The 24,851-nt window shown below is 48.6% G+C and overlaps 1 protein-coding gene across 9 annotated transcripts in view; it reads left to right on the forward strand.

Annotated features, from left to right (window-relative positions):
* The window catches only part of AMPD3 (adenosine monophosphate deaminase 3), a 44,914-nt gene that overhangs the window by 3,444 nt on the left and 16,619 nt on the right, over window positions 1-24,851 (forward strand). For 6 of the 9 annotated variants that reach the window (XM_074335991.2, XM_074335990.2, XM_019729036.3 and 3 more), the window contains exons 2-5: window positions 6,949-7,174; window positions 17,516-17,720; window positions 20,988-21,150; window positions 23,381-23,600. In XM_074335991.2, coding sequence (XP_074192092.1) covers window positions 6,954-7,174; window positions 17,516-17,720; window positions 20,988-21,150; window positions 23,381-23,600 — 809 coding nt within the window. In that variant the 5' untranslated portion in view covers window positions 6,949-6,953. Of the gene's footprint in view, window positions 1-1,541; window positions 1,801-2,658; window positions 2,770-6,891; window positions 7,175-17,515; window positions 17,721-20,987; window positions 21,151-23,380; window positions 23,601-24,851 lie in introns of those variants that run through there. The other 3 variants (XM_019729005.3, XM_074335989.2, XM_019729014.3) reach the window with 3 other exon arrangements.

The following is a 24,851-nucleotide window of genomic DNA, read 5'->3' on the forward strand; positions in this document are numbered from 1 at the left end:
TGGGGACACAGTAGTGAATGAGTGGAGAAGGTCTGTCATGGAGCTGATATTTAGCAGGTGAAGCCCCTTTGCCCTTCTCCTGTGTGAGTTATATACACCTCAGAAACAATAAGGAAAATGAACCCATTACAGGCAAGCCCACAGCATCCTTTTGGGGAGGGGAGAGTAGTGTCTTTTTTTATGAAACATAATTTGATTCCAGCCTTTGTTGTCTTTGGGGCTTGTAAGGGGCACTTAATTGATAAAAGTGAGTGCAGTCTGGTCTCCTGGGCAGGAGATGCAGGCCCTGGGCCTGGGTATCATAGATTGTCTTAATTGTCCTTCAGAAGGGAAATAGGGCTTGGAGCTTGGGACCTGTGCTTCTTAGTCCAAGGAGACTTCTAGGCCATGAGGAGGAGTGATATGTTAGGCTCAAGGTGGGATTGTGAGGTTCCGAGTGAAGCTTGCCCTCTTGAGACAGAACTGTAGTTTCCTTTTAAACTACCACTGTTCCGAAGGTTCTTGTTGCTCTTTGGCTCTAATAGAACCCTTAGCCATTGTCCCAACCTGTGCCATGTCTGCCCATCTCTGTCTAGTCCTGATGGAGTGGGTCTCACTCCCTTGCTGGGCCCCAGGAGGGCAGCTTTCTCTAGGTTGGAAAGTGAAGGCTCATAGTGTAAGGCATTTTCCAAAACACATGCCATGGGATATTAATAGGTGCTTTTTCCTATGGTGATAGCGGTGGGGTAGGGGGTCAAATACATGTGTTGGGTTAAACAAAGTTAAGTGGCTTTCTTCACTGAAGGACATCTCGGGTGTTTAGAATCTGCTGGTAGGAATTGCACATGAATCCCCATAAGGGACTATGGTATGCAGTGTTTTCCAAGCCTTCTAACCTTTGACGTTCTAAGACTATACTTTGGGAAATGCATGTTTAGACTAGGGCTATCCTCAATCTGGTTCAAGCTGCATGCAGAATGAAATTCCCTGAATGTGTTGGTTCCAGATAGGTTCTCAGATGCATGGGCTAGGATGTTCCCATTGCAGCCTCCTTCATCCCCCCTTCCCCCAAACATACCAGCAGAAGAAATCATACGTTCTCATTTCTGGCAGAATAGTACTAAGGTCTTGGGATTTGTTTTGCTCTATATTTTAAGTCTTTCTTAAGTATTTAATGAATAAATATTACCCCCCCACCCCATCCCCCACCCCCCGTCTAGGTTGTTTGTAGCCTGCTGGTTGCGCTGTTTATGAAACAGCTGTGAGGCCAGGTGGGTCATAATCTCTGGGTAGCTAAAGCCCAGCAGTGGCCCAAGGATCATGTGTCAACCCTGCAATCCTGCTCTGTACACACAGGAATTATTATGTGGTCTCAGGAAGGCACAACCTCGCGATTGGACATGACGAGGTGACTCAGCCTCAAATCAGGGCTAGAGGCAGCCTCCCAGTAAACAACTGACCCGTCCTTTCTGTGCTCTTCTCCCCAGGATTTCAACAGCACCACAGAAATAACCATTTTGCTCACGGTTATTTCCCAGACCCATACCACCTGTCTAAGTCACTGGGAGGCCGTGCGTCTGACTGTGCCTTCTCACACAGGGCTGTCCTTCTTCTACAGGGCAGATGAAGAGTGGAGCTTTGCGCCCTGAGATAGTTTTAATCTACCGTACTTGCTCTTAGAGGACTGCTTCTGTGGGTCACTGGCGGCAGCTCCACCTTCCCCAGTGGGAGCAGCAGCTGCTGGCGGCAGTGTGACTGAATCCAGCCAAGGCTCAGGAGTTTTCTCAGAGCTGGAGGCCCATGTGGGAGTCGTGAGCGGCAGTAAGGAGAGGGTGGGGCAATGGGCTCAGGTGTGTCAGGCATGACATACTTCCTGTGTGTGTGTGTGTGTGTGTGTGTGTGTGTGTGTGTGTACTTGTACGCAGTCGTACTCTGGTAGTGCTTGGCAGGCTGCCCAGTCCCCTGTGATATGCAGCTTCTTTGGGGCAAGAAAAGAAGGGGTGGAATAAGGCATGCCAGCTTTTCACTCTAGCCTGCTGCTGCTTCAGTGCCTCCTCTCTCTGAGTCTGTCCTTTCCTGGGAAAGGAGGGTTCACGGTTGTTCCTGCCTTTGGAGGAGATGGGGAGGGTGGAGCTCATACTGGCAACTTGGCTCAGTGCTCCCCCTGCCAGTCCTGGGGTGCCCTCAGGAGGGTTGCTTGGGGGTGGGGGACCTTGTGAGGGGAGGCAGGGCAGGTGGTGCTGTAGACAAATCCCTGTGGTCAGATGAACCCTATCACCATGTCAAGCCTGACGTGGGATTCAAATCGGAAGCAGCAAAGGTGATGATATCACACATTATGGCTCAGCTTTCAGCAGGGGTCTGGACGTTAGAGGGAGGCCGTGCTTCTGTGATTGGCCAGGAAGACTGAATGGACGGTTGCGTTGGGGCAGCAGCGTTTTTAGTTTCCTGCTCTGGAGACGGCTGTGAATAGGGCCAGGACACTGCATTCAGGATGCAGCAGCCGTGGGTAACTGGCATAACCTGGGCCCTTTAGGACTGTTGGAAATTTTCCACTTCCATTTCATATTCACGGGAGAATTTCCAGCCCAGACTTTTCCTGCTCTTGCTCAAGACTGCTCACAGATATGCAAAGTAGAGACCTCCCACCCCAGCAGCGACAGGACCCAGCTAGCTGCAGTTAACACTGACTCAGCTCAGCCTCCCGGGCAGCACGCACCCCCTGGCCCCAGTGCATTGCCTGTGTGGCATCCTGAGGAGCAGCCATGGAAACGCCAGCACCAGCGTCAGGTCTGTGTTGTGGGTTCTGACAATGGGAGTCTGGCAAGAGCAGGAAAAGCTTCATTTGTAGAAGGACGGGATTTCAGTGCCACTATGCTTCCTTTCTAGAGGGGCTGTGGTGCCATGAACAGTCAGTTTGTTGAATTTGGTGGCATTTTACAGCTTTCTAACTTTGGAACACTTCCACAACACACAGTGGAGGGTGTTGTATATAACGAAGAGATGAGCTGTATGCTGGTAAATTCATAGTTGAGCCTCCCAAGCCTGCTCGCTCCAGCTGACAGTTGAAAGCCAGGCTTGAACAAGCAGCTGAAGCTGAAGCTGTGCGTCACATCTGCAGAGTGGGCTTTCCTCGGCTGGCCTGGCCGGTGTCTGTAGGTTTGAGAAGAGAGATAAGCAATGGAGGGAGGAGTTGGCAGGTGGGCTCTGTCTGCCAAGGATGTCCAGAAGACAGCAAGTGTACAGGAGGCTCCTAAGGCCCGCTGACTTAGCCTAGCACCAAGGCTGGGTTACTGGGTCCACACTAAGGCATGGAGTGAAGTTTTCACCAATTATTTAAGACATGGGTAGTAGTCCTGCAGGAAATTCGTATGGGTTCTATAAAAAGAAATAGGTCTTTGGGGCAATGCTACTCTGTGACCCTTGAGTCTTTGATGTGCCTTGTGAGTCTGGGTGAGGGACTTTGGAATGCAGCAGCTCACTCGTAACTGACCACAGGAGCTGTTTTATCATCAGCAACAGGTATCGACTTCTCATGGCACCCAGTTTCAAAAAGGCTAATTTAAGCTATTTAAGCTAAAGAAAAAGGAAGATCTTTTGTGGAAAGATACATCCTGAGAAGTATGCTTAGTTCACTTGAGCAAACTAAACGTGTGTCATGGAAAAACAAGGCAGGACCTCAGAAACAAAGGATGCTTCCAAATGCCCACTTTGGGGCCTAGAGGGGTGTAGCTGGGTCAGGCCTGTGTGTGGTTTGAGGGGAAGAGGTAAGAGGTAGGAAGGTGCTGGTGAGCAGCTTCCATCCAGGGCAAGAGCTAATGCAGAGATGGGTGTCAGTGATGTCATTCCCTTTGGACTGGCCTCTCTGGTGTGGGTTAGGTGGGTGAGGACTCTAACTGCCAAAACCTGGGGTGTGCAAGTTTGATTTGTTTTCCTGTTTTTCTCTCTTTTTATAAACTCTTCCGTCTCTTCATTTTCTTTCTGTCTCCTCTGTATTTGTTAAAATGACATTACAGCAGCATTAATGGTCAGAATCCGCTATTGTCTCCCTCACAGGCAATCCTGCCATCTGGTCATTTGAGTGTGTGTCTCTCTTACAACCCTTGTCCATAAGGGGATATGTTTTCTATCATCGTAATCAAAGCATGGGTACAGTTTTATGTATTAATTTTTTCATTTACTGTTATTTCGCAGGATATTTTTTTATGGAATTGCACTGTCATAATTCGGGTTGCTTAACAATTTTTTTCAAGCGAGTATAATTTGGACATTTTAAAGCTATTTATATAAAGAGTACATGTAAACATCATTGTGCCTTTTCCTTCCTTCAAATTCTTTTCTTAGAAGCAATTTCCAGAAGTGGGTTTACTCTGTCAAATGGTATGGTTTCTTTGTGGCATTTGCTACCCCTTGCCTGGGGCCTATTGGATATCTACTTCTGAGCTGCCTGTCAGGTTTTGGAATGTTGCCCTAGACCTTAGAGTTGGGGGGTGGAGGTCCAGCTTTGTTCTGACCTAACAACTCCTCCTGGGTCTAGTTCTTTGTCTTTCTCTTCATTTTTCTTCTCTGTCACCTTCTCCCAGCCTTTGCTCTGATGGTTTCCAGCTTCCTCTTCTCTCTGCTATCAGGACGTGGCAATCTCGTCAGCTCTGTTCCTCTTTCTCTTTGCAGAATAGGCCTTTGCTCTCATCTTGCTCTCTGCCGCCAGAGATTGGCACAGTTGCGTGTTAAAATACCTCTGTCTGAACCAGCTCCCTCCTCCTCGACCCCCCTGAGGGTCAGAGAGACCCTGGAAAGGCAGGGTCCTTGGTGTGGAGAGAAGGAGGAAATTGTTTTCATAATCAAGGGGCCCATAGATGTTCTCTGACTGTCCGTTACTAGCTTGCTTTCCTCCTTCCTGTCTGTGTCATGAATTAGACCCATGTGCCGCAGAGAAGACCCGAGCAGCAAGTCTCGTAGGCACAGGAAACCTCTCTGGTACCTAGAATTATGGCTCTTAGAACTGAGATGGCCTTGGGGACCAGCCAGCCCATCCAGTGCCTTTATCTCACAGCAGAGACAGTGGCGAGGTGCAGAGGACTGTCCCACGGTTACTCAGTGAGTCCCTCCTCCCCTGTGATCGCTTCCTCTCCGGGCCAGATAGCAACTGGGCACTGTCTCACATTAATCCTCATTGGCTGGTCTGACAAAACCACTTCTCTCTTTAAGCCTTCTTTAAAGAAACCGTGGTAATAGCTGGACAGGAAACTCTTCTTCCAGAGCCACTCTTGGTGGGATGGCTGTTGAAAGGATGCACCACTTCCATAAGTGTGACGCTAGGGGCAGTGGGAGAGCTGCCTTGACACCCAGATAGACAAAGAGAAGCAGCACAGCATAACAGTTAAGAGTACAGCTGCGGGAACCAGGTGCTGGGTTCAAATCCTTGAGCAGAGGCTCAGAGAGAAACAGGATAGGGGAGCCAAGGCTGAGAACAGCACAGGTCTTTGCCCACTGACTAAAAGTGTGACTCTGGGAAGGGAGCTCTCTGTGCCTTCACCTTGGCATTTGTAAAATGGGAATAACAGGATTAACGGAGTTAGGAAGTATAAAGAGTGTGGCAGAGTGTACTTAGTAAGTGCTATGTAAGCATTGAAAGAAAGAAAAACAGAACATAAAGGAGCCAACCAGGTGATTGGGCAGCTACCGATACTAAGGAACTAGTACGCAGAGAAGTGGCTAAGGCAAGCTGCTTGGAGGAAGTGAGTTTTCAGCTGGGCTCTGGAAGGCAAAGAGTATCCTTGTCCCCAAACCTGTATAGTCTAGTCATCCCCTCTTATCTGTAGTTTCACTTTCTGTGGTTTCACTAACCCGTGGATGACTGCAGTATAAAAATATTAAATGGAGAATTCTGGAAGTAAACATCAGTTTTAAATTGCCCACCATTCTGACTTGTGTGATGAAATCTTGTGCCTGTTTGTTCTGTCCCACCCAGGATATGAGTTATCCCTTTGTCCTGCGTATCAATCCATGCTGTGTATGCCACCCACCCCTTAGTCACTTAGCTGTCTCCATTATCAGATGGCCCCGCAGTGCTTATGTACAAGTCAACCTTGTTTTACTTCATAATGGCCCCAAGCCATTCATATAACTTTCATTACACTATCTTATCATAATTACTCTATTTTATTATTAGTTATTGTTGTTAATCTCTTACTATGCCTAATTTATAAATTAAACTTTATCATAGGTATGTATGTATAGGAAAAATCATAGCATATATAAGGTTCGGTACCATCTGGGGTTTCAGGCATCCACTGGGGGTCTTGAAACATATCCCCTGTGGGATAAGGGAGGACTACTGTATTTTATTTGCTGTGTCTTGTTAGACGTTCCAGAGGGTTTTGGAGATAGTGGAACCAGGATCACAGGTTTTTTCTTTTCAGCAAAAAGCCTTGTTTTATGTGATAAAGAATGCAACCCTGAATTCCCCAGCGCTCTGCTGTCATCTCATGGGACCTTAAGTTAATCATTAAACCCTTCGGGCTTTGGTCTTCCCCTCTGTGCAGTGGGAGTGAGGTTTGGTTATTGCTGTACCTGGAATGGCTTCCTGGTAGTCTGCAGGGGGAGGAGTCTGAACGCTCCCTTCTCCATCATGGAAACAAAGTCGGGAAAGGTAGGGCTGCCGGTGTGCTGCAGATTTCCTGAGTTCAGGCAAGTGGAAGCACACTTAGTTGGACAGTTCATTCGTTGATTCTGGACACTTGCTTTCTCATGAAATGTAAGTGGCCCTCCACTCTTCACATCCAATTACTTGTTGAGCTAGTTTTAAAATTGGCATGCTGGGTTTGGTCTGGGGAATTCCTGAGTAGACAGCTGACCTCCACGGACCAGGGGTGCCTGGCCTTTATTTCAGTATCCTCTCCTCTCCCACAGGATGACTCGGGCCATCCAGTAATTCCTGAAGGTTAATACTCGTTCTTTTTCTGCCAGCCGAGATGCCACGCCAATTCCCCAAGCTGAACATCTCTGAGGTGGATGAGCAAGTCCGGCTCCTGGCTGAGAAAGTGTTTGCTAAAGTTCTCCGAGAAGAGGACAGCAAAGATGCCTTATCCCTCTTCACTGTCCCCGAGGACTGCCCCATCGGGCAGAAGGAGGCCAAGGAGAGAGAGCTGCAGAAGGAGCTGGCGGAGCAGAAGTCTGTGGAGACTGCAAAAAGGTTTGTCCCCACACCTCAGCTGTCATGTGACCCAGGTAGACTGTGGGCATGCGTCCTGAGATGAAGTGCCTCATGGGAACTGGCTTATCCCTGGGGGCTGGGTTTATTTCTTAACCAAGACCACTTCATTCACCACTTATTGAAGGATGTTTTGGTGCCTCTGTTTGGTTGAAACAATCAAAAACCCACTTTCTCCCTGTTCCTGTTTTAACAACAAATCATGTGCAGAAACACATACCATTTCCAAATGACATTTCCATTTTCTCTTTTGGAAATTTGAGGATTTCTTGGGAAACCTCAGTTTTCCTTCTTTTCATCACTTGACAAGTAATTTGCATTATTAATGAATTCAGCTTACTATTTACTAGGTGCTGTTTGGGGCACTGAGGATGCAATAATGAACAAGACAGATGCAGTCCCTGCCCTGTAGAGCTTATAGCTGGTCTAGACAGTAATTAAGTAACTGGACAAATTAATTTAAAAATGACAAGTTATGATAAGTGCTGTTATCAGTCAGAAAAACAAAACCATTTTGAGTACTGGAAATGGGATTTTAATGCAGGGCTTTGGTTGGTGGTGGAGAACTGAGAAGACAAGCAGGGGAGAAAGGAAGCCAGAGATTAGACACAGTAGGAAGGAGTTACCAGCCTGAGCTGAGAGACAATGGAAAGAGGTGGTGTTGCTGAAGCCCAGGGTGGAGAAGTTGGAACTGTGGTAGCCTTTTCAATAGACACTGGAGCCGAGGAGGTAAAGCAGCAGCTACAGAGATACCTCCCAAGGCAGAGACAGAGGCAGGAGATGCCCGCCTTTAATCCTTTTGGCACCTTCCGGTTTCCCCCAGTGGTGTCCCTTGGCCAAACCTAGCCAGAAGCCAACTGACACATAGCTGGAAACACAGGAGAGGGTGGGGAGTGGATCTGAGGATAAACAGGCACATAGCACAGGTGCTATGAAAGAGATGAATAAGGAATTGAGAGGGAGCGAGAAGGAGGGGTGAGGGGGTCAGTGGGGGGGCATGGATAGTCCTTTCTCAGACTGGGTGTTTAGGGAAGGTCAATTGGAGGAGGTGACATTGTAATAGATACTTAAAGGGTGTAGAGGAGCTAGCCACGTGTAGAGCTGGGTGAGAGCCTTACAGGGAGAGGAGCCAGGAAAAAGGTCCTCTCTATATTCAAGGAGGCTCATGTGAGGTGGAGATGTGGTTAAAAGGGTAAGTGCCATGAGCGCAGGCATCAGATCACACTGGCCTTGTGCTCCGTGATAAGAAGTTTGGATCTTTGTCCAAGTGCAATGGGAAGCCCTCACCCTTTCCCAGTTTATCTCACCTGGGAGAACAGAATTAAAGAGTAAAAGAGCTTTGAGGAGGTGTCTAGTGGGGTTCTAGCTGGGTGCCTGCCTGGCCAGCACACTGCAGACCTCAATAGCTAATGTAGGGGACCTGGAGCCTTCTTTGCGACCAGTCAGCGATCAGGCTCTTCCTAAGGTATCTCCTTATGTTTAAAGGCAGTTCCTTTCCTTTCTTGGTAGCATAGAAGTTTTTTCCTTAGCTTTTTTGGGGAAAGAAGTAAAAAGTTGCCGACTGGTATAAAGGCAAGAACAGAGCTTCACCGTCCATACAATAAGTGCTTTCCTTCCTCTGAGGGGCTGTGAGCCCATGAACTGAAGAGTCATTGGTGCCATCAGCCAACTGAGTGCCAGCCTTGTGCTGGGTGAGGTGGGGTGGCAATTACCCAGGTCATTCCTGGTGGGTAAAGAAGAGCATGACTGTAGAGCCCTTTGCCCGCACCGCACTGGCTTAGCAGAGGGCGACTTTATGAACTCACTGGTCTGCAGGACCTTCTGTGTCTTATGAAGTGAGCATTTGAGAGTCTTATAATGAGAAGAGATGGAGTCCTGGCATTTTTTTTTTATTACCAGGAGTAAGAGGTTTCTGAGGCCAGTTTCCATGACAGAGCAACACTGGGCCTGACATCTACAAAAAGAGATTGTGCTCTTCTTATCAATGCCCAAGCCTCATGGCAAAATGAAAGCCTTCTTTCTTTAAGTCCAAATGGTACTCCGTGGCTTCAAGAAATTCCTCTGCAGAGATTTTGTTCTATCCCTACTTAGTAGGTTGTGGTGGTCTTAGTTTGCCTCCATCCTCCCCTTTTGACTGGAAGCTCCTTGCAGATGGTATCTGGCTCCCACTCTACCCCCAGGATCCAGCCCAGGACTTAGTGGGCAGTGGATACATGGCAGAGGAAAGACATCCTACTTCTCCACTCCTACCACAAATACTACATCAGGGTGGCCACAGCTCCCTGGACCATCGTTTTTCTGCCACTCTTTACTGTGCTCTGTGACCTTGGGCAAATTCGGAAATCTCTCATCTATACAGTGGGGATGGTAATAGTGACTACTTTCATGGGTGTTGTGAGGAATAGGAGAATGAACATATGTATAGGCTTAGAACAATGCCTGGGTCTCAGCCCCATGTAAATGTTACCTGTTCACCTTCCTGCTGTGGGAGATGGGCAGCGGAAACAGCTACTGCTTACTGTGGGCTAAGAGCTGGGCTGTGCAGTTTGCTTTTGTTCTTTAGTAGCCACCTCAAGCTTATCAAGTGGGTGCATATTCTTATGGTCTCGATTTTGCAGATTAGGAAACTACGGTTCCAAGAATTTAAATTAACTTGCACTAGGACATGTAGTAAGTAAGTGACAGAGCAGGGACTAAAACGCAAGTCTTTTGAATCTAGAACCCTACTCTTTGACCATTGTCAGTCAGGGGTGGAGTCTTTAGTTTCATCTCTAGACACTGACATGGCATTGGGGCTACTCCCCAGGATATGTAATTGCCAACTTCTGAAGTAAATGGAGGGCAGCTGGGCCAAACTCCCCACTGCCTGCTGGCTTCTTTTCTGCCAAAGGACAGTCTGGTCCCTGGATTACCTGTCAGATGTCCCAGTGTCCTCTGGGGCTGTGCACCCCCAATTTTGTCTTTCAGCTTCACTGCTTAGTAGAGGCACCATTATGCAAATATTATTCAGATGTGGACAGTTTCATGCAGGAACCCTCCCCAGCTTCCTTTTTATTCTGGCTCCTCCCTGACATTCTGGAATATAAATGTTGTGATATGGAGCCTTCCTGCAAGGAGCCCACCGGCCTGGAGCCAGTAGCAGGTCTCCAGATATGCAGTGTGTGGATTTGTGTTTCAAACTGTGGCATGAAATGGGGCTTCCAGTTTGGAAACAGCCCTTCCTCTGCCTGATTACTCTGACAAGCCTGAATACTCCTGATGCTTGGAGAAAGTTTTTCTTTACAACCATTTCCTTTTTCTCTCTTATTATTATTATTTTTTTTAAAGAAAGAAAGACAATTCTGGGTCTACTGTAAATGCACAAGCTAGAGCCAGGAAGTAAAACAGCTTCTTACAAAAAAGGAGAACTTGGTCTGTGAATAAGAAAGGTGAGCACCTAAAACATGGCGGCTTGCTGTGTAGGATTCCAGTACCTGTAAGAGCTGAGCTGGGCCCAGACATCACCCTTCCAGGTTTGGGGGCCAGTCCACGGAGCCAGTGCTCCAGGCTGCTTGGAGAATCACTCATTTTGCAGGCTAGGCCCCAAATAGCAAGTCAGCAGGGACAGCTTGCTACAGGGCCCTGCCTTCTTAGGAAGATGACATTGTCCAGGTCTCTTACTGGGATGCAGGGGTGGCTCAAGGTGAGAGTGAGGGGTAGACTGTCTATGGAATCAAAGGCAGGAGGCAAAGACAAGAAGTCAGGAAAAGGCTGGTGGTACCCAGAAGCTCCCTTTTGTAAATCTTACCATATTACTTATTTTACGAAAGTACATAGTTGGAACTCAGCCAACATTGACAACCACATGAAAAATTTCTGAGCAATCAAAATGCACATTGTGCTCCCCTGCCTCTCCTATTTCTTTTTCTTTTTAAACAGCTTTCTTGAGATATAATTCACATATCATATAATCCTCCCATTTAAAGTGTACAATTCGATGGTTTTATTATATATGCAGAGTTGTACAACCATCACCACAATCAATTTCAGGACATTTTTATCATCCCCCAAAGAAACCACATACCTTTTAGCTGTCATCCCCCCAATACTCCGATCCCATCTCCTATTTATTCTTCCTTTATACAGAGTTCTGATAAACTTGGTTATCTTGTTTCTTATCCTGTGACAGATTTAAGGAAGCAAATTAGAAGTGGGGAGAGGGACTTCTAGAGGATGCAGGGTCACAGGAGTGATGTGTGGTGATTGAGTCCGGGCTTTGGAGCCAGATCACTGGGTTCAAATGACAGCCCTATGTCTTACTATGTTGCTGCCCAGGGCAAGGCTCCTAACTGCAGGAGCCGGTTTCCTGATCTGCATAAAAGGACCTATCTTGTGAGGATTAGATGAGCTAATATGCATGAGTACTTAGCACAGTGCTTGGAATATCATTAGTGTTCCTGTTTTGGTTATTGTTATTATGTGATAGTCAACAGTGAGGGAGAAAGCAGAATAATTACCAAGAGCAGATGAAGAATTCTAAGCACTGCAGTCTCAGGGCAAAATACCTGGAAGACACCGGTCATGTGACACAATGACGACTCTGAGTTACGGAGAGGACCTAGATTGTGTTGAGTATGCTCTGATTAAGATACAGGAATTACGATTTTCATTTTAAAAAGCCACACCAGAGTTGGTCTTTTTTAAAATTAGGGTATAAAGGGGACAGACTTTTCCTGAAAAATGTAGCTCCCCAGAACAGCTGCTTCCTTGAGAATGTATTGAGTAAAGTAGATAAACAGATATTTGTTATCTGTTGAGCATAGCACAGCTAGTGGTGTTACATCATTTTATTTTACGAAATCAGAGGTAGTAACTTGTTTCTTCAGGGCCGTCGACAAAGGAGCTTCATTGAAACTCAATTCATCTTCTTTCCATGTTAAGAATACAAAGTTTAAGAGTTCATTTAAAAGGTGGTGAAGATTGTATATCGTTTTGACCTCTGGGTCTTTTGGGAGGAGGGGCAGCTGGGAAGGACTGGGGAAAAGGAGAGCGGAGGAGGCAGGGAATGGAGACCTACCTTTGCTCAGGAGGGAGGGGAGGGACGACAGCCATAGGTGAGGGCAGGTTGTCAGGGAGCAGTGAAAGGAGAGACGGGTTGAGGTTGTGAATCTTTACACCTGGTGGGCTTCAGGTATGTAAATCAAAGCTATACCTACTTGGTCAGGCCACAGGTCACTTGGTGCATGTAGAAAAGTGCTCTCCGTGGGGCCCCAGCGCCCTGAGCACACCCTCCTGTAGGTTATACAGGCAGCAGCATGCAGCATGGTCCGCCTTCTCCTTTCCGGATAGGGTGGGACTTCTGGTCTGAGTCACAGAGTAGGTGTCAGCTCTGCAACTGGTCCCCTCCTTAGACCTGGGATCCTCACTTTCGTGTGAATCAGTGACAGTGAAAACCTGTGGAAGTGGGGAATGCCTGCCCCACCTAATGACATGCAGGTACAAGTTGTTAATAAAACCCACGCTGGTTTGTGACTCTTGCCTCAAACCTATGAAGTATCTCATCTGGAGGGGCATGGGCTCCTAGAATGATCTGAGTGTGTGGGGGGGAGGGGTTCAAACAAGCCTCCCTCTTCTGGAATGTTCCTCTCTCCCTCTGGGAATGATGCAAGGAGACTTCTCTGGCCATCCTGCTCCCCTGCTCCCACCCCGAGTCTGGATTAGGTGTCTCCTCCGGGATCCCAAAATATCCAGGGTGTATCGTCACACCGACCACGTGTGAGGACAATCTGTTGAACTATCCAGTGATCAGTGCTATTACCAGTCAGCCACTGGAGTCAGGGCTTATAGTTTATCTACCCGTCTACCCCCAGGGCCTGGTTCATGGTAGTTTATTGAATGGAGTGGGGTCCATGTGTGGCCCCCTGACTCACTGTACTCAGTTGAGAGCCTTTGAGGAAAGGTTTGCTCTAGTGCCTTTTCCTGCCTGGAAATCCTCTGGACAGATCACATAGGGCAGTGGCCTTCAGAAAGCTCCTGGGAAGATGCTGGCTGTTCTCTAGAAGAGCAAGGAGGGCCCTGGCTTCTTAACTTGGGTTTAGCATATGAATCTAATATTATAATCAACGGTTTTGGGGTGCCTGGTTCCCAGGAGCTGAGGCGAGTTGGGGAGTGGGGCAGGGTAAAGGTGGGGACACAATGAATGGCGGGGACAGCCAAAGACCGTAGAGTGGGTAGAGGCACTGATGTGGGTGATGTTGGATCTGCTGGCAGTTTCTGAGTGCGGGCCGGGATCGTGTCTCGTGAAGCCGAAGAATGGAAACACGGACCAGGGAGAGGCAAAGAGTTTTAAAAAGAGTATAGTTTATTAGAGGCAGGAGAAGAGGTTGCAGCTCCCGAGCAGGAGGGGGTCCCGAATGGGGCGTGCCCCATGACAGAGGCAAAAGCTCTTACTTTTATACCTTCCCTTGCCTGCTTGGGGAAGGGGAGCTGTTTGAAGACGGGAATTTGTTTGAGAAGGGAACTGGCACCTTCTAATGAAATTCGTCTACCAGGTTTGTTCTGCTTGCCCGTCCTAAAGGAATTATCAAAGTAACCCACTGTTTACCTATCAGATCTGCTCCATTTGTCAGGCCAAAAGGAATTTTATGATTAACCTCAAGGCCTTGTTACATTATGTCCTGGAGCAAAGGAGTGATTTCAAAACCTGAAGTTTTAGGATATGGCTGTCTTTTGTTTATTCTACCTGGGACCTCCCTGTCTACCTAGGGACATGCTAGCTCTCCTGTATCAGCACCAGACAGGTGCCAAGATATGCTGTACACCTCCTTGTGTTGGCAGCCGGGTCAGGCAAGTAGGTCCCAGTGGCCCGGGAGGATCGTCCGTTTCAGGGAGCACTAAGCTGCTCTCTGGCCCTTTGGGGTCTCAGGCGAGTCCTCACCGCCCCACACCCTGCCAGCTCTTTGGCAAGAGTGCGTTTCTGCCAGGTAGACATGCGAGCAGGGGAAGGAGGGGTTGTGCCAGCTGTGGCAGACTGAGCTGGCTTACTCTGGTGCCCCAAGGGCTAGCACGAGGTACAACAGGTGGCACTGTGGACAGACAGATCTTGGCCCGTCATAAGGAAGTGCTTTCTAACAGTGGCAGCTGCTCATGTAGATTCACCTTGTGTTTATGTGCCGAGCACTGGCCTGGCCCAGAGTAGGCGCTTGGTAAATGTTTTTTGAAATAATGATTGAATGCTGATGTCTTAATTAGAAATGTAGTGAGCTCTCTGTCACTGGAGCTATTCAAGAAAAAGCTGCCTTAGTGAGTCAGAATGTGTAGTCTGCAAAGTCCTTTATAGCCAGAAGACCCCATGGTTCTAATTCAAATAAAGCTCATGGTAACTTTTTAAGATTGTGACACATGTGGAGCTTCAGACAGCCCTGAGAGGGGAAGAAGGACGTGTGTGGACACACACACACACACACACACACACACACACACACACACAGCTGCTGATCTCACCTGTGTTGGCTGAACCTCGGTGGTACAGAATGGACACTAGATATGGGCCTATGGTAGACGGAATTTCTAAAATGGCCCCCCAGACATGTCCCTCCCTAATCTCCAGACCCTTTGACTCTGACGAGACGTCATTCCTGTGATGATGCTGTGGTTTATGACAAGCGGGCTTGAAGATAGGGAGGGTACTGGCTGGGCCTGGCCTCCTCACATGAGCCCTTAGAGCAGGGAGCTTGCCTAGCCTGGTTGTAGAGAGGGAAGTCAGAGAAATTTGGAGCACCAGAACCATGCTCCATGCTGGCTTTGAAGATGGAGGGGTCTGTATGCAAGAATCAGAGAGCGACCCCTGTCTGGGAATCAGCAAGGAATCAGGGACCTCAGTCTATGGCCAGCCACTGGAACTGGATTCTGCCAACACCTTATCTGATTTTGGGAATGGGTTCTCTCTCAGAGTCTCCAGATAGGAGCTCAGTGTGACAACATCTAGATGTTGGCCTTTCGATACCCTGAGCACAGAGCCCACGCCTTCCCACTTCTCACCTACAGAACTGTGAGCCAATAAATGGGTGTTTGAAGCCACCAGGCTCTGGAAATTTGTTATGCAGCCATAGAGAATGAACAAAGGGCCCTCTCCTTGGGCTCCATTTACCTTTTCCAATTTTTGAGATACAAGCTTAGTGGTTAGCTCTGGTTATTTCAGGCCCTTGCCTAAGGTGAGTAGGCCCTGAGGAGGAGCTGGCCCATCTGTTAAACCTTGTGCCGGCAAAGTCTGAGCTCCAGCCCTGAAGGTTCACATGTGATATCTGAGGCTCACCTGTAGACCAAGGCTAGAGCCATCATGGGTGTTTTCAAGAAGGAGTATTCTTTGGGCACCAGCTTCCTCACTGGGACAGAAGAATGTGGACAATCCTAGGACAATCCCAGTGGGATGTTGGCTCAGGCAGCCTTCCAGCTTTCTGATTGTGGGGGGCTTTTTTTTATCGTTCTTTTCACCTAACACGTCAGCTTGCTTCTGCTTGGCAGGACCAGCCCTCAGGCGACACTTGCTGAGGCCTGTGGGAAGTTGGCACAGAGATTAAAAACAGTGACCTGGCAGGCATGTGAGTGACACAGAAGCCAGAGTCTCATGGGGACCTAATGGAGCCTGTCAGAATGTGAGAGGGAGCCCAAAGAAATGGCTCTTCCTCTAAGTGTGAATGTCCAAATGGTGCCAAAGTGAGAACCTCATTGCTCAAGGTGAATCTGCCTCTGAGGAATGATGGACGGATATGAGCTGGCACCTTCCTTGACTCAGCTCTGTGTGATGAATGGCTGGCAAGCTGGGGGATGCCTGGGCCGGAGGCTCCTGGAGTTCAGGCTTTTTCCCAAACAACCCAGTGCACCTGTTATGCAGGGCCAAAGACAGACTCCTGGAAAGGGGCCACCTCTATTTTCTAGGAGTAAACAGCCTTGTCTCCAAAGAAGTGATAAGGACCAGAGAGCTGTGGCAAGCGGTGGGTGTGTAAACAGAGGAAGGAACTGTGGTTCCTGAGAAGTTGTCAGTGGGTTTGTGAGGAGACCTGACCAAGAGCCAGGAGGAAGACAGCTGCTTCCTGTGAGCCATGATCCCCTTTTAGAGATTAACCAATTTCTCCACACCCTACAGGTGTCACTGGTGTCTAGAGAAGAGGAGGGGTCCAGGGGAATCTGGTGGGTCGCCAAGTCCTTTGCTGGTGGCTGTAGGCCCTGGTTGTGGTGGAATAAATACCCAGCAGGCTGCTAGGTCCTCTGGCAAAAGGTCGGGCAAGTAGTCACCTTGTTTCTGGCATTGGACACCACTGAGTGGCAGTGCTAGGGGCTAGGCTTTATTGGAGGCAAAAGAAGACATGCCTCCATGATGGCCTCATCTTACAGCTGTTAACTCCCTTCCTGGGGATCCTAGGACTTGGGGTGTTGTCACTTGAAATGCTACTATTTAGTTAATGAAGAAGGTGAGTATTCACAAATCAGCCTTGCAAATAAGCATGAGCTTGTAGCATTTTAGACCAACCAACCTTGTGCCCACTTCTATAAGAGTTTGTGAAGTCTTTTGATGCCACGGTGACAGGTCCAGAGGGACCTGAAATTGGTGCTGATTAATCCCTTTTCCACAACAGAGACACAGATCTGTACCTGCCTTGCAGAAGCCACCAGGAGGGCATATGTCAGGCTTGAGGAAGGAGCCGCAGGGGTGACTGGTTAGAGTGGGTACCAGGGAGGGAAGAGGCCGAGGGCTAGCTGCCACTTTGCCTCGTGACTTTGAGTAAGCCCTTTCCTGTCTCTGGGACCTCAACTCCTTTATGAAACAAGGAGGTAGGATCGGTGCATTGTCATGATATCTTCTGGCTCCAGTGCCCCAAATTTCAAACTCTGTGAAATGCAGTGTAATTTTTCTCTATGACCCTGTTTATAGTCCTTCCTGAAACTGTTGATTTGCTGGGACTCAAAGTTTGGGTTATCTGAAGATAGCATGCTGGTTGATTTGGCATCACCCTCGCGTCTCCTGTCCTCAGTATTAGACCCCTGCAGCATGGTCTGCCCTCTGTCCCCAAGTCACTGACTACTCTAGTGCTCTGTGTGCAGTGCAGAATAGCCCAGGCCATTCTTAGTGACCTCAGGAAGGAGTATCTGGAGGGCTGTTCCATATCTCATGCAAAGAGACGTGTGTAAGAGGAAGGCATAAGTAATTATATCTTCTAAATGGTAGGGCCAGCACCAGTGATTAATCAGAGCAAAATTCTCTTGCCACCTGCAGAACCAGACTCCTTATCACTCACCCGAATTAGCTACTGATGTCTCCCACTTTTCCTTGTCCTTGGATTTTAGAAAGAAAAGTTTCAAGATGATTCGGTCCCAGTCCCTGTCTCTGCAAATGCCAACACAGCAAGATTGGAAGGGTCTCCCGACAGCCAGTCCAGCCTTGTCTCCCACAAGCCCTGTGCTCCAAGAAGCCACTTCCCAGCCCGTGCCAGCGCCCTATACTGTGTCTGAGTTCCAGCGGGTCACCATCAGTGGAGATTACTGTGCCGGGGTAAGGTATTTCCCACACCACTTTCTGTGGGCTCCCCTGGGGTCTATGTGAGGGTTATATGTGCCCCATGCAGAGGATGGGGGGCCCTTGGGCCATTGGGGTCATGCCCAGCCCTAAAGCCTGGCCCGGTTTGTGGGTGTCTGGGAGGCGGCATACGTGAGGTACAGGAGTCTGAAAAGAAGGAAGGTCCTAGCAGAGTTTGTGGGGTATGGGTGTGTTGTCTTGGGTGTGCTCCCTCCCTATGACTTGGGCCTAGGGTTGCGGGCTGGCATACCATGGCCGTGGCTTGTCAGTTCCATATGTCCTCTGTCCCTGCAGCCCACTGAGGAAGCTGCTGGCTTGGACCCTTTAGTGTTTCCACATGTTGAAAGGATTCAAAGTCCTGGTGTTGACTAGTTTGCTGATTCAGCTCTTCCCATGTGTTTAGGCTCAGTATCCTTAAACATTGGCTCTCCTCCCAATCCGGAAGAGAGAGTCTTGATGAGAAAGTGAACAAGCTAATTTCCACACCAAGTCAGTTAACTCCGTCACTGAAAATGTGCTAATTTCACCTGGTTGGGTGATGCATTTTATTGTTTACTTTGTGAAGAGAAATATCACTAAGCTAGTGCCAGGGTTAAGTTTGGCTCTATCTTCCTGGCCCCCAGTCTACTACTGTGCCTCAATTGGTCTTGTTATTCTCTTCTTTCCTTTTTAACAGTCGTTTTAGAACATGTAGTAGACCTGAGAAAGCAAAGTGGCTTACTGCTCGCCTTACAAATTTTTCCCTAGCTTAAATTTATTTATTTTTTTGTAGAATAGAGTATTTTTGCATGTGGTGTAAAATTTCAAAGGTACAAAGATTATGTTAGTGCCCCAGCTACCCAGTTCCCCTCCTCAGCAGCCCTTGGTTTTTATTTCTTGTGTGTTCTCGCATAGACGGCCTATGTATCTACAATTAATTATGTCCACACTTTAATTATTTTTACAGAAATGGTAGTTTACTATACACATTACACTACTGAATCTGACATTTTCTTACTTAACAGTACATCTTGGAGATAATGCCATATCAATAGATAAAGAATTTCCTTGTTTCTTTTTACAAATGCATAGTATTCCCCTGTGTGGATGTACAATATTTTATTTAAGTTCCTGTGGATAGGAATTTTGGTTGGATTGGAAACAACACAGGCCTTGTCTGAAGATGCAGCCTCTTGACCAGGAGTCCTGGGTGTCCAGCCAGCCTTTGGCCTGTGGGCCGAGCAGTGACAAGGGAGAGTCAAGGTGGTCTGACAGCTGGCTGAATGGGACGACATCCGCCTGGCGCATCAACTAGCTTCTTTCAGTCAGCCTCCTGGCTGGTGCATCAGGAAGCGTGGAGTCCTTGAGCTGAGCAGGCCGTCGGTCCCCAGAGAGCTACAAGTCGATGACAGGCAGGCTGAATTTGCAGAACTTCTTGGCTCCCAGTGGGTCTGCTGCCAGGCGTGAGGCCTGCTGTGCTGACAAGTTCATTGGTGGCTGCTGGTCCACTGGATCCTTGAGCACCCTCTCAGATATCTTCAGCCATGGCCTGAGCCCCTGGCCAAGCTGAGTCCATCAGTTCTGCAGACAAAGATTTTGGCTTTGTTGTTGACAGGGGGATATTTTTGCCTAAAGTATTTGTATCTGCTCACCTGTTCCAACTATTCTCAAAAGACATCCACTGGAAGGGGTAAAATGGAATTAACACACCCACTTGGGGACACTTGGAGTCAGGAAAGGAGAAGCTACTTCCTTAACAAAAAGCAAGGAGTAGTATTTAGTAAAAGTATAAAACCATGTATAGGGAAGATACATGCCAACTTCCTTCCTCTGAGGATGGAGTGGGGTTTGAGAGGGAGGAGGGTAGAGTTTTAGCTGTATCTATGATGATTTTTTTTCCAAACATATAAGAGATCTGAAACAATGATGAAAAATATTAAAATTGTTAGCTCTGGAAGGTAGATACACAGATGTCTATCATATTATCTGCAGTGCTTGTCTATATGTTGAAATATTTCAAAACTAAAAGTGATTTTTTTTATTAAAGCAGAGGAGGCCACCTTCAGGCCCCAGCCCTCCCCACTTTGCTGTCCAACCACATCTTGCACCCCCATCTGCTATATCATATATCCACTGTTATGGCTGTCTGTTTAGCTGCTGTCACCCCAAGTACATTCAGATTTCTACCACACACATCCTTCCCAAACAGACTAAAATTAATGAGCCCACTGGAAGGTGGGAATTTATCTCATTCTTTGAATACGAGGCAGCCCTGGGAAAGCAGAATGTCCTTGGCCTTTGGGGATCAGTCAGAGCAGAGTCTGAAGTTTGACTTTGTAACTTCCTGATGTGTGATTTATCCTCTCTGGGTCTTGGTTTCCCGATTTGTAAAATGGATTGCAGTGAGGACCAAATAAAATCTACAGAAAAGGAGTGGCACATGACACATGTTAATATGTGCTTGTTGACTGGGTGAATTGGGGTGATTGCCAGATGAATCAAAAGCCTGGGGTTGGCAAAGCAGCAGATGGAGCACACAGAAGTTTTCATTTTTACCTTCGAGGGACCCATGTATTTTCTCAACTGAAAAGGATGATACCCTCATCAGGGATATGGTCCGGGCTTTGCCTCTTCGTGTGCTGGGTGCAACAGCAGGTCTGTGGTTTAATCAGCGCGCTGGAGGCTGGCCTTGTGCTGTGCAGGCCAGAGTACCTGCCTCCCTCCCAGCAGCCCTAACGCTCCTCCTGTGTCAGGGGTCCCCGGGACCACCCCTGGGTTCAGTGATTTTCTAGGACACCTAGGACTCATCACATAACTGTGCTCTGACTAGGATTTTTTACAGTGAAAGGATGCAGAGCAAAGTCAGCCCAGGGAACAGATCCCTGGGGTGGAGTCTGGAGGAAGCCCTCTCCCAGTGGAGTCACCACAATACAATTCCTCAGATCGCATTGTGACAACACGTGTGAAGTGTCATCTATCACGGACTTAGCGCTCAAGCTTTTTATTGAGGTTGGCCACACATCTGCATAGCACGTCCCCACATTCCAGACTCCCAGAAGGAAATAGGTGTTCGGCATAAACCAGAGTGTCTGTACAAATAGGTTGGGCATGGCGAACCACTCTTGCTTAGTTAAGGAATAGTAGGAATACCCGTGAAACCCGAGTTCCCAGCTGCCAGCCAAGGGCCAGCCCTTCAGCAGATCGCGTTTGGGCCAGTGGTGTCAGGCTTGCTGTGTGAACTCTCTTCTGTGCCCCCTTCTGCAGATCACTGTGGAAGACTATGAGCAGGCTGCCAAGAGCCTGGCCAAGGCCCTGATGATCCGGGAGAAGTACGCCCGGCTCGCCTATCACCACTTCCCACGGACCACGGCCCAGTACCTGGGTTATCAGTGGGCAGACATGGCACCTCCAGAAGAGGGCTGCCCAGGTATGGTGCTGTGGCTACAGGTGGGGTCGCAAGTGGGGCATGGCCCGAGAGTTGGCTAAGACATTTCACTGGCTGGGTGTATTTCCCCTGGATGGTGTTTTAAGGGCAGGACCCTGGTGTCGGCTTCTCCTACATCAAGTTTACTGGCTTCCCCAAGATTGATTCTATGTGCACTGGGTGCCTGGCCCTGGGTAAAGCTGAGCTGTGGGAGTTAAGAGAAAGATGAAGGCAGTCCCGATCTTGGGAGTCCTCCAGGGAGACAGGCAGTGTCGCATGGGATGTTCAAAACAACACGATCAGGCAATAAATGCCGAATTGGGGGTGGGGTGGGGTGGGGGTAGGTACAGGGAGCATGTTCTGGGCAGAGGAAGTAGGCTCTGGAGTCAAATCCATCTGTATCTGCTCTAAACTCTGCTACTTTTTTGGGCAAGGTATTTCTCCAAACCTCAGTTTCTCAGTCTATAAGATGGGAATAATACTAATCCTGGACCTGTTGTGAGGATTAAATGAGAGAATGCATGTGAAGTACTTAATGTAGTTCTGGCATCCAGTGAATGTTCACTAAATGGTAGCTACATTTATGCTGTGGAGTTTGGGGAAGGGAAATTAGAGAGGGCAGGGTGGTTTCTGGTGGACTCTGGCCTGTGAAGAACCCAGGAACAGTAGGGGCTGTAAGTAATATGAAAGAGGACAACAGGAAACCTCAATATTGAAAGTTGGTGATGGGGGATCCGATGAGGGCCTGTTGGTCTGTGCCAGTGCTCAGGACCCTAGCTGCCCCTGGGGTGAAGTTGGTGCTAAGATGTCTCCCATCTCTGGCTTCCTTGAAGCTCTGAGACCTAGTCTTTGAGCATCTGTTACCACTTGGGCTCTGTGTCAATCTTAGCCCTTCTGGGACCATTTCCCTGTCTGTCTGAGGGAAGTCGATCCCACCTGCCCCAGTTTTGGCAAGGGCAGACAGGGATGGCTGTCAAATGTGTACTTTATCCAAAACAGAGTACCCAGAGGTCCTGGGCATGTGTGTGATGGGGTGGAGGCTGTGGCGTCACGCAGGCATTTGTTCTGCCTACACCTGACAGTCCACTGGCATGTTTTAGGGATTCCTGAGCTGGCTTGTGGCTGTGCCTTATTGGGGGGGCGGGGGGGACATCAGTGCCCAGATCTGTGCTGCTTCAGCCCCTATGACACGTCACATCTGCTCCAGGGGCAGGCTATTCCAAGCACTGACGGGGGACACCCAGGCAGGTCACCCCACCGTAGTTGCTTCCTTTAGTGAAGATTCCAGGTTTTCCTCCTGCCCAGGCTGGCAGCTGGGCAGCTGGCTGCTATGTGGGGTTGGCTGATGTGCAGAGTTAAAGCCCCCAGTTCTACTGCTATTTAGCAGAACCTGTTCCTTGGCCAGAGACAGAGTTTATCAAGAGTCAGGAAAACTCATTATGAGAGTAACGAGAATAATGCCCTATAATTTATTTGTTGGGCTTTACTATTTACAAAGCATTTTCCTATACCCACTATTGCAGCCCTCGCAACAGCCTGTTAAGGCAGGGGGTGTTATCATCAGATGAACAGACAGGATCAGAGATGTAAAGGGGTTTGCTCAATGTCTCATAGCTGGGGAATAGCCAAGAGTAGTTTTCTGCCTCCTGCGGGCTAACTCAACCCATAGGGGTGGGGACAGACAGCTCTGCCGTTGGCATTCCCTCCTCTGTGGGAGATAAGCTATCTATTTTCTGTTCCTCTGGGGAGGAGGGGTGCTTCTTCATCTAGCCCCTTGGTCTCTCTGGGCTCAGGAAGATGTGGAAGGACAGGGACAGCTATTCCCACTGGGCCATCACAGGTGCTCTCTGTTCTCTTATTAGGAGAAGATAGAGCTGCCCTTTGTAATATGCCTAGCATCCCTGAAGCACCCAAGAGGCTTCAGTTCAGTTCAGTTAAATAAAAAAAAAAATGTATCGAAGTGCCAGCTACGTGCCAGGGACGGTTCTAGGAAACAGGGAGATGGCAGTGCACAGAACAAACAAATACTACGCAAGATAACTAAGTGAAATTATTTTGCATGGTGGTAAGTACTAAGGAGACAAAATAAAGCAGGAAAGGGAATATGAGATGCTGGGGTGGGGGTGGGGGGTTGGAGGGCAGCTGGGTTTTCTGTAGGAAGAACCTGCCTTCTGAGCCCACGTGAGCTCATGAGCTCAAGGGCATTTTGGCATCACTCATTCCTGTTTTGCAGACTTCCACCCTCCCCCACCGCCCCAGGAAGACCCTTATGGCCTGGATGACGCGCCCCCCAACTTGGGCTACCTGGTCCGCATGCAGGGCGGCATCCTTTTTGTGTATGACAACCAGAAGATGCTGGAGAGCCAGGAGCCCCACAACCTGCCCTACCCCGACCTGGAGACCTACACGATGGACATGAGCCACATCCTGGCTCTTATCACGGATGGTCCCACGTAAGCCAGCTTTGCCCCGTCTGCCTCTGCTTGCATGGGAGCTATTCTGTAGGAACAGGTGGGAAAGGCTAACCCTGGGCTTTCCTGCACTCAAACCAGCCCAAAAAGAGAGTGGTTTCCCCTATACCCAGTCTCTGTGGGTTTCTGGAATAATTTTCCATCGTAGGTTGGCATATTCTTAGAGTTGGTACTACCTGTCCCTTCTCCATACATAGGCGTGGAGCTTCTGAGCTTCTGTTTGCTGGTGGCCACCTGTGTACCTTAAAATTGCTGTCACCCCTGTCCCCAGGCAGGACGGCAGCCTGGCAGGGTTACCAGCCCAGGGCATTCCTCTAAGATGATGGAGAAGTGATGCAAACTGTTGCTTCAGGTGTTGGGTTTTCCGTGTTTCTGGAGGGGACAGTGCAGGGAGCCTGGGAATTTTGTGCCCCCCGCCCCATGATGCTTGTGGGCTTGGCTCACGCTGACCTGGCAGGTAGTTGTCTTCCTGAATTTGGCCCCTCACTTTAAAAAAAATAAGTTTTGTTTTTCAATTACTGTTGACATACAATATTCTATTAGTTTCAGGTGTATAACATAGTGATTAGACATTTATATACCTTACGACGTGATGATCTTGATAAGTCTAGTCCCCATCTGATATCATGCATAATTCTTATCATGTTATTGACTGTCTTCCCTCTGCTGTACTTCATATTCCCATGACTATTTTGGAACTGCCAATTTGTACTTCTTAATCTTTTCCTTTGGCCCCTCACTTCTTGGTGAGCACTTAAAGCTAATCGACAATGGAAGTTCACCAGGCCTGGACTCTGAGCCTCCAAGAGGCTGTGCTGCGCAGGGTGTGCCCAGGCAGAATTGGAAGTCTGAGGGAGGGGGAGTGTGCTGGTCACCTCGGGGGCACTTCTCTTTTGTCCTGCCTTTTGGGTTCTACTGGGAATGGGTGTGAGGCTAGTCTCCAAGGGAGGAGAGTGGGCCCAAGGGGGTGTGGCTGCTGGTCCTCACTGATCTGAGGGCAGAGATAAGACCTGGGAGGGGGTGGGGGAGTTCCTGGGAGGCTCACCTCAGCCAACGTGAGGAGCTTTGAGGGGAAGCCTTGGCAGAGAGGGAAACGGCTCAGTGGCTGTCCTGTCTGGGAGGCTGTTAAGGTAAGTCCTGCTGGCGAGAGATACTGCGTGAGATGACTTCTGAAATCCCTTTTCAGTCTAAGACACTCCTGTGCTCCGCTCTGGGGCTCGTCTTGGCAGACAG

The sequence above is a fragment of the Rhinolophus sinicus genome, chromosome 14 (genome assembly GCF_057876585.1).
Source record: "Rhinolophus sinicus isolate RSI-liver-muscle chromosome 14, RSI-T2T, whole genome shotgun sequence".
Lineage (NCBI taxonomy): Eukaryota > Metazoa > Chordata > Mammalia > Chiroptera > Rhinolophidae > Rhinolophus > Rhinolophus sinicus.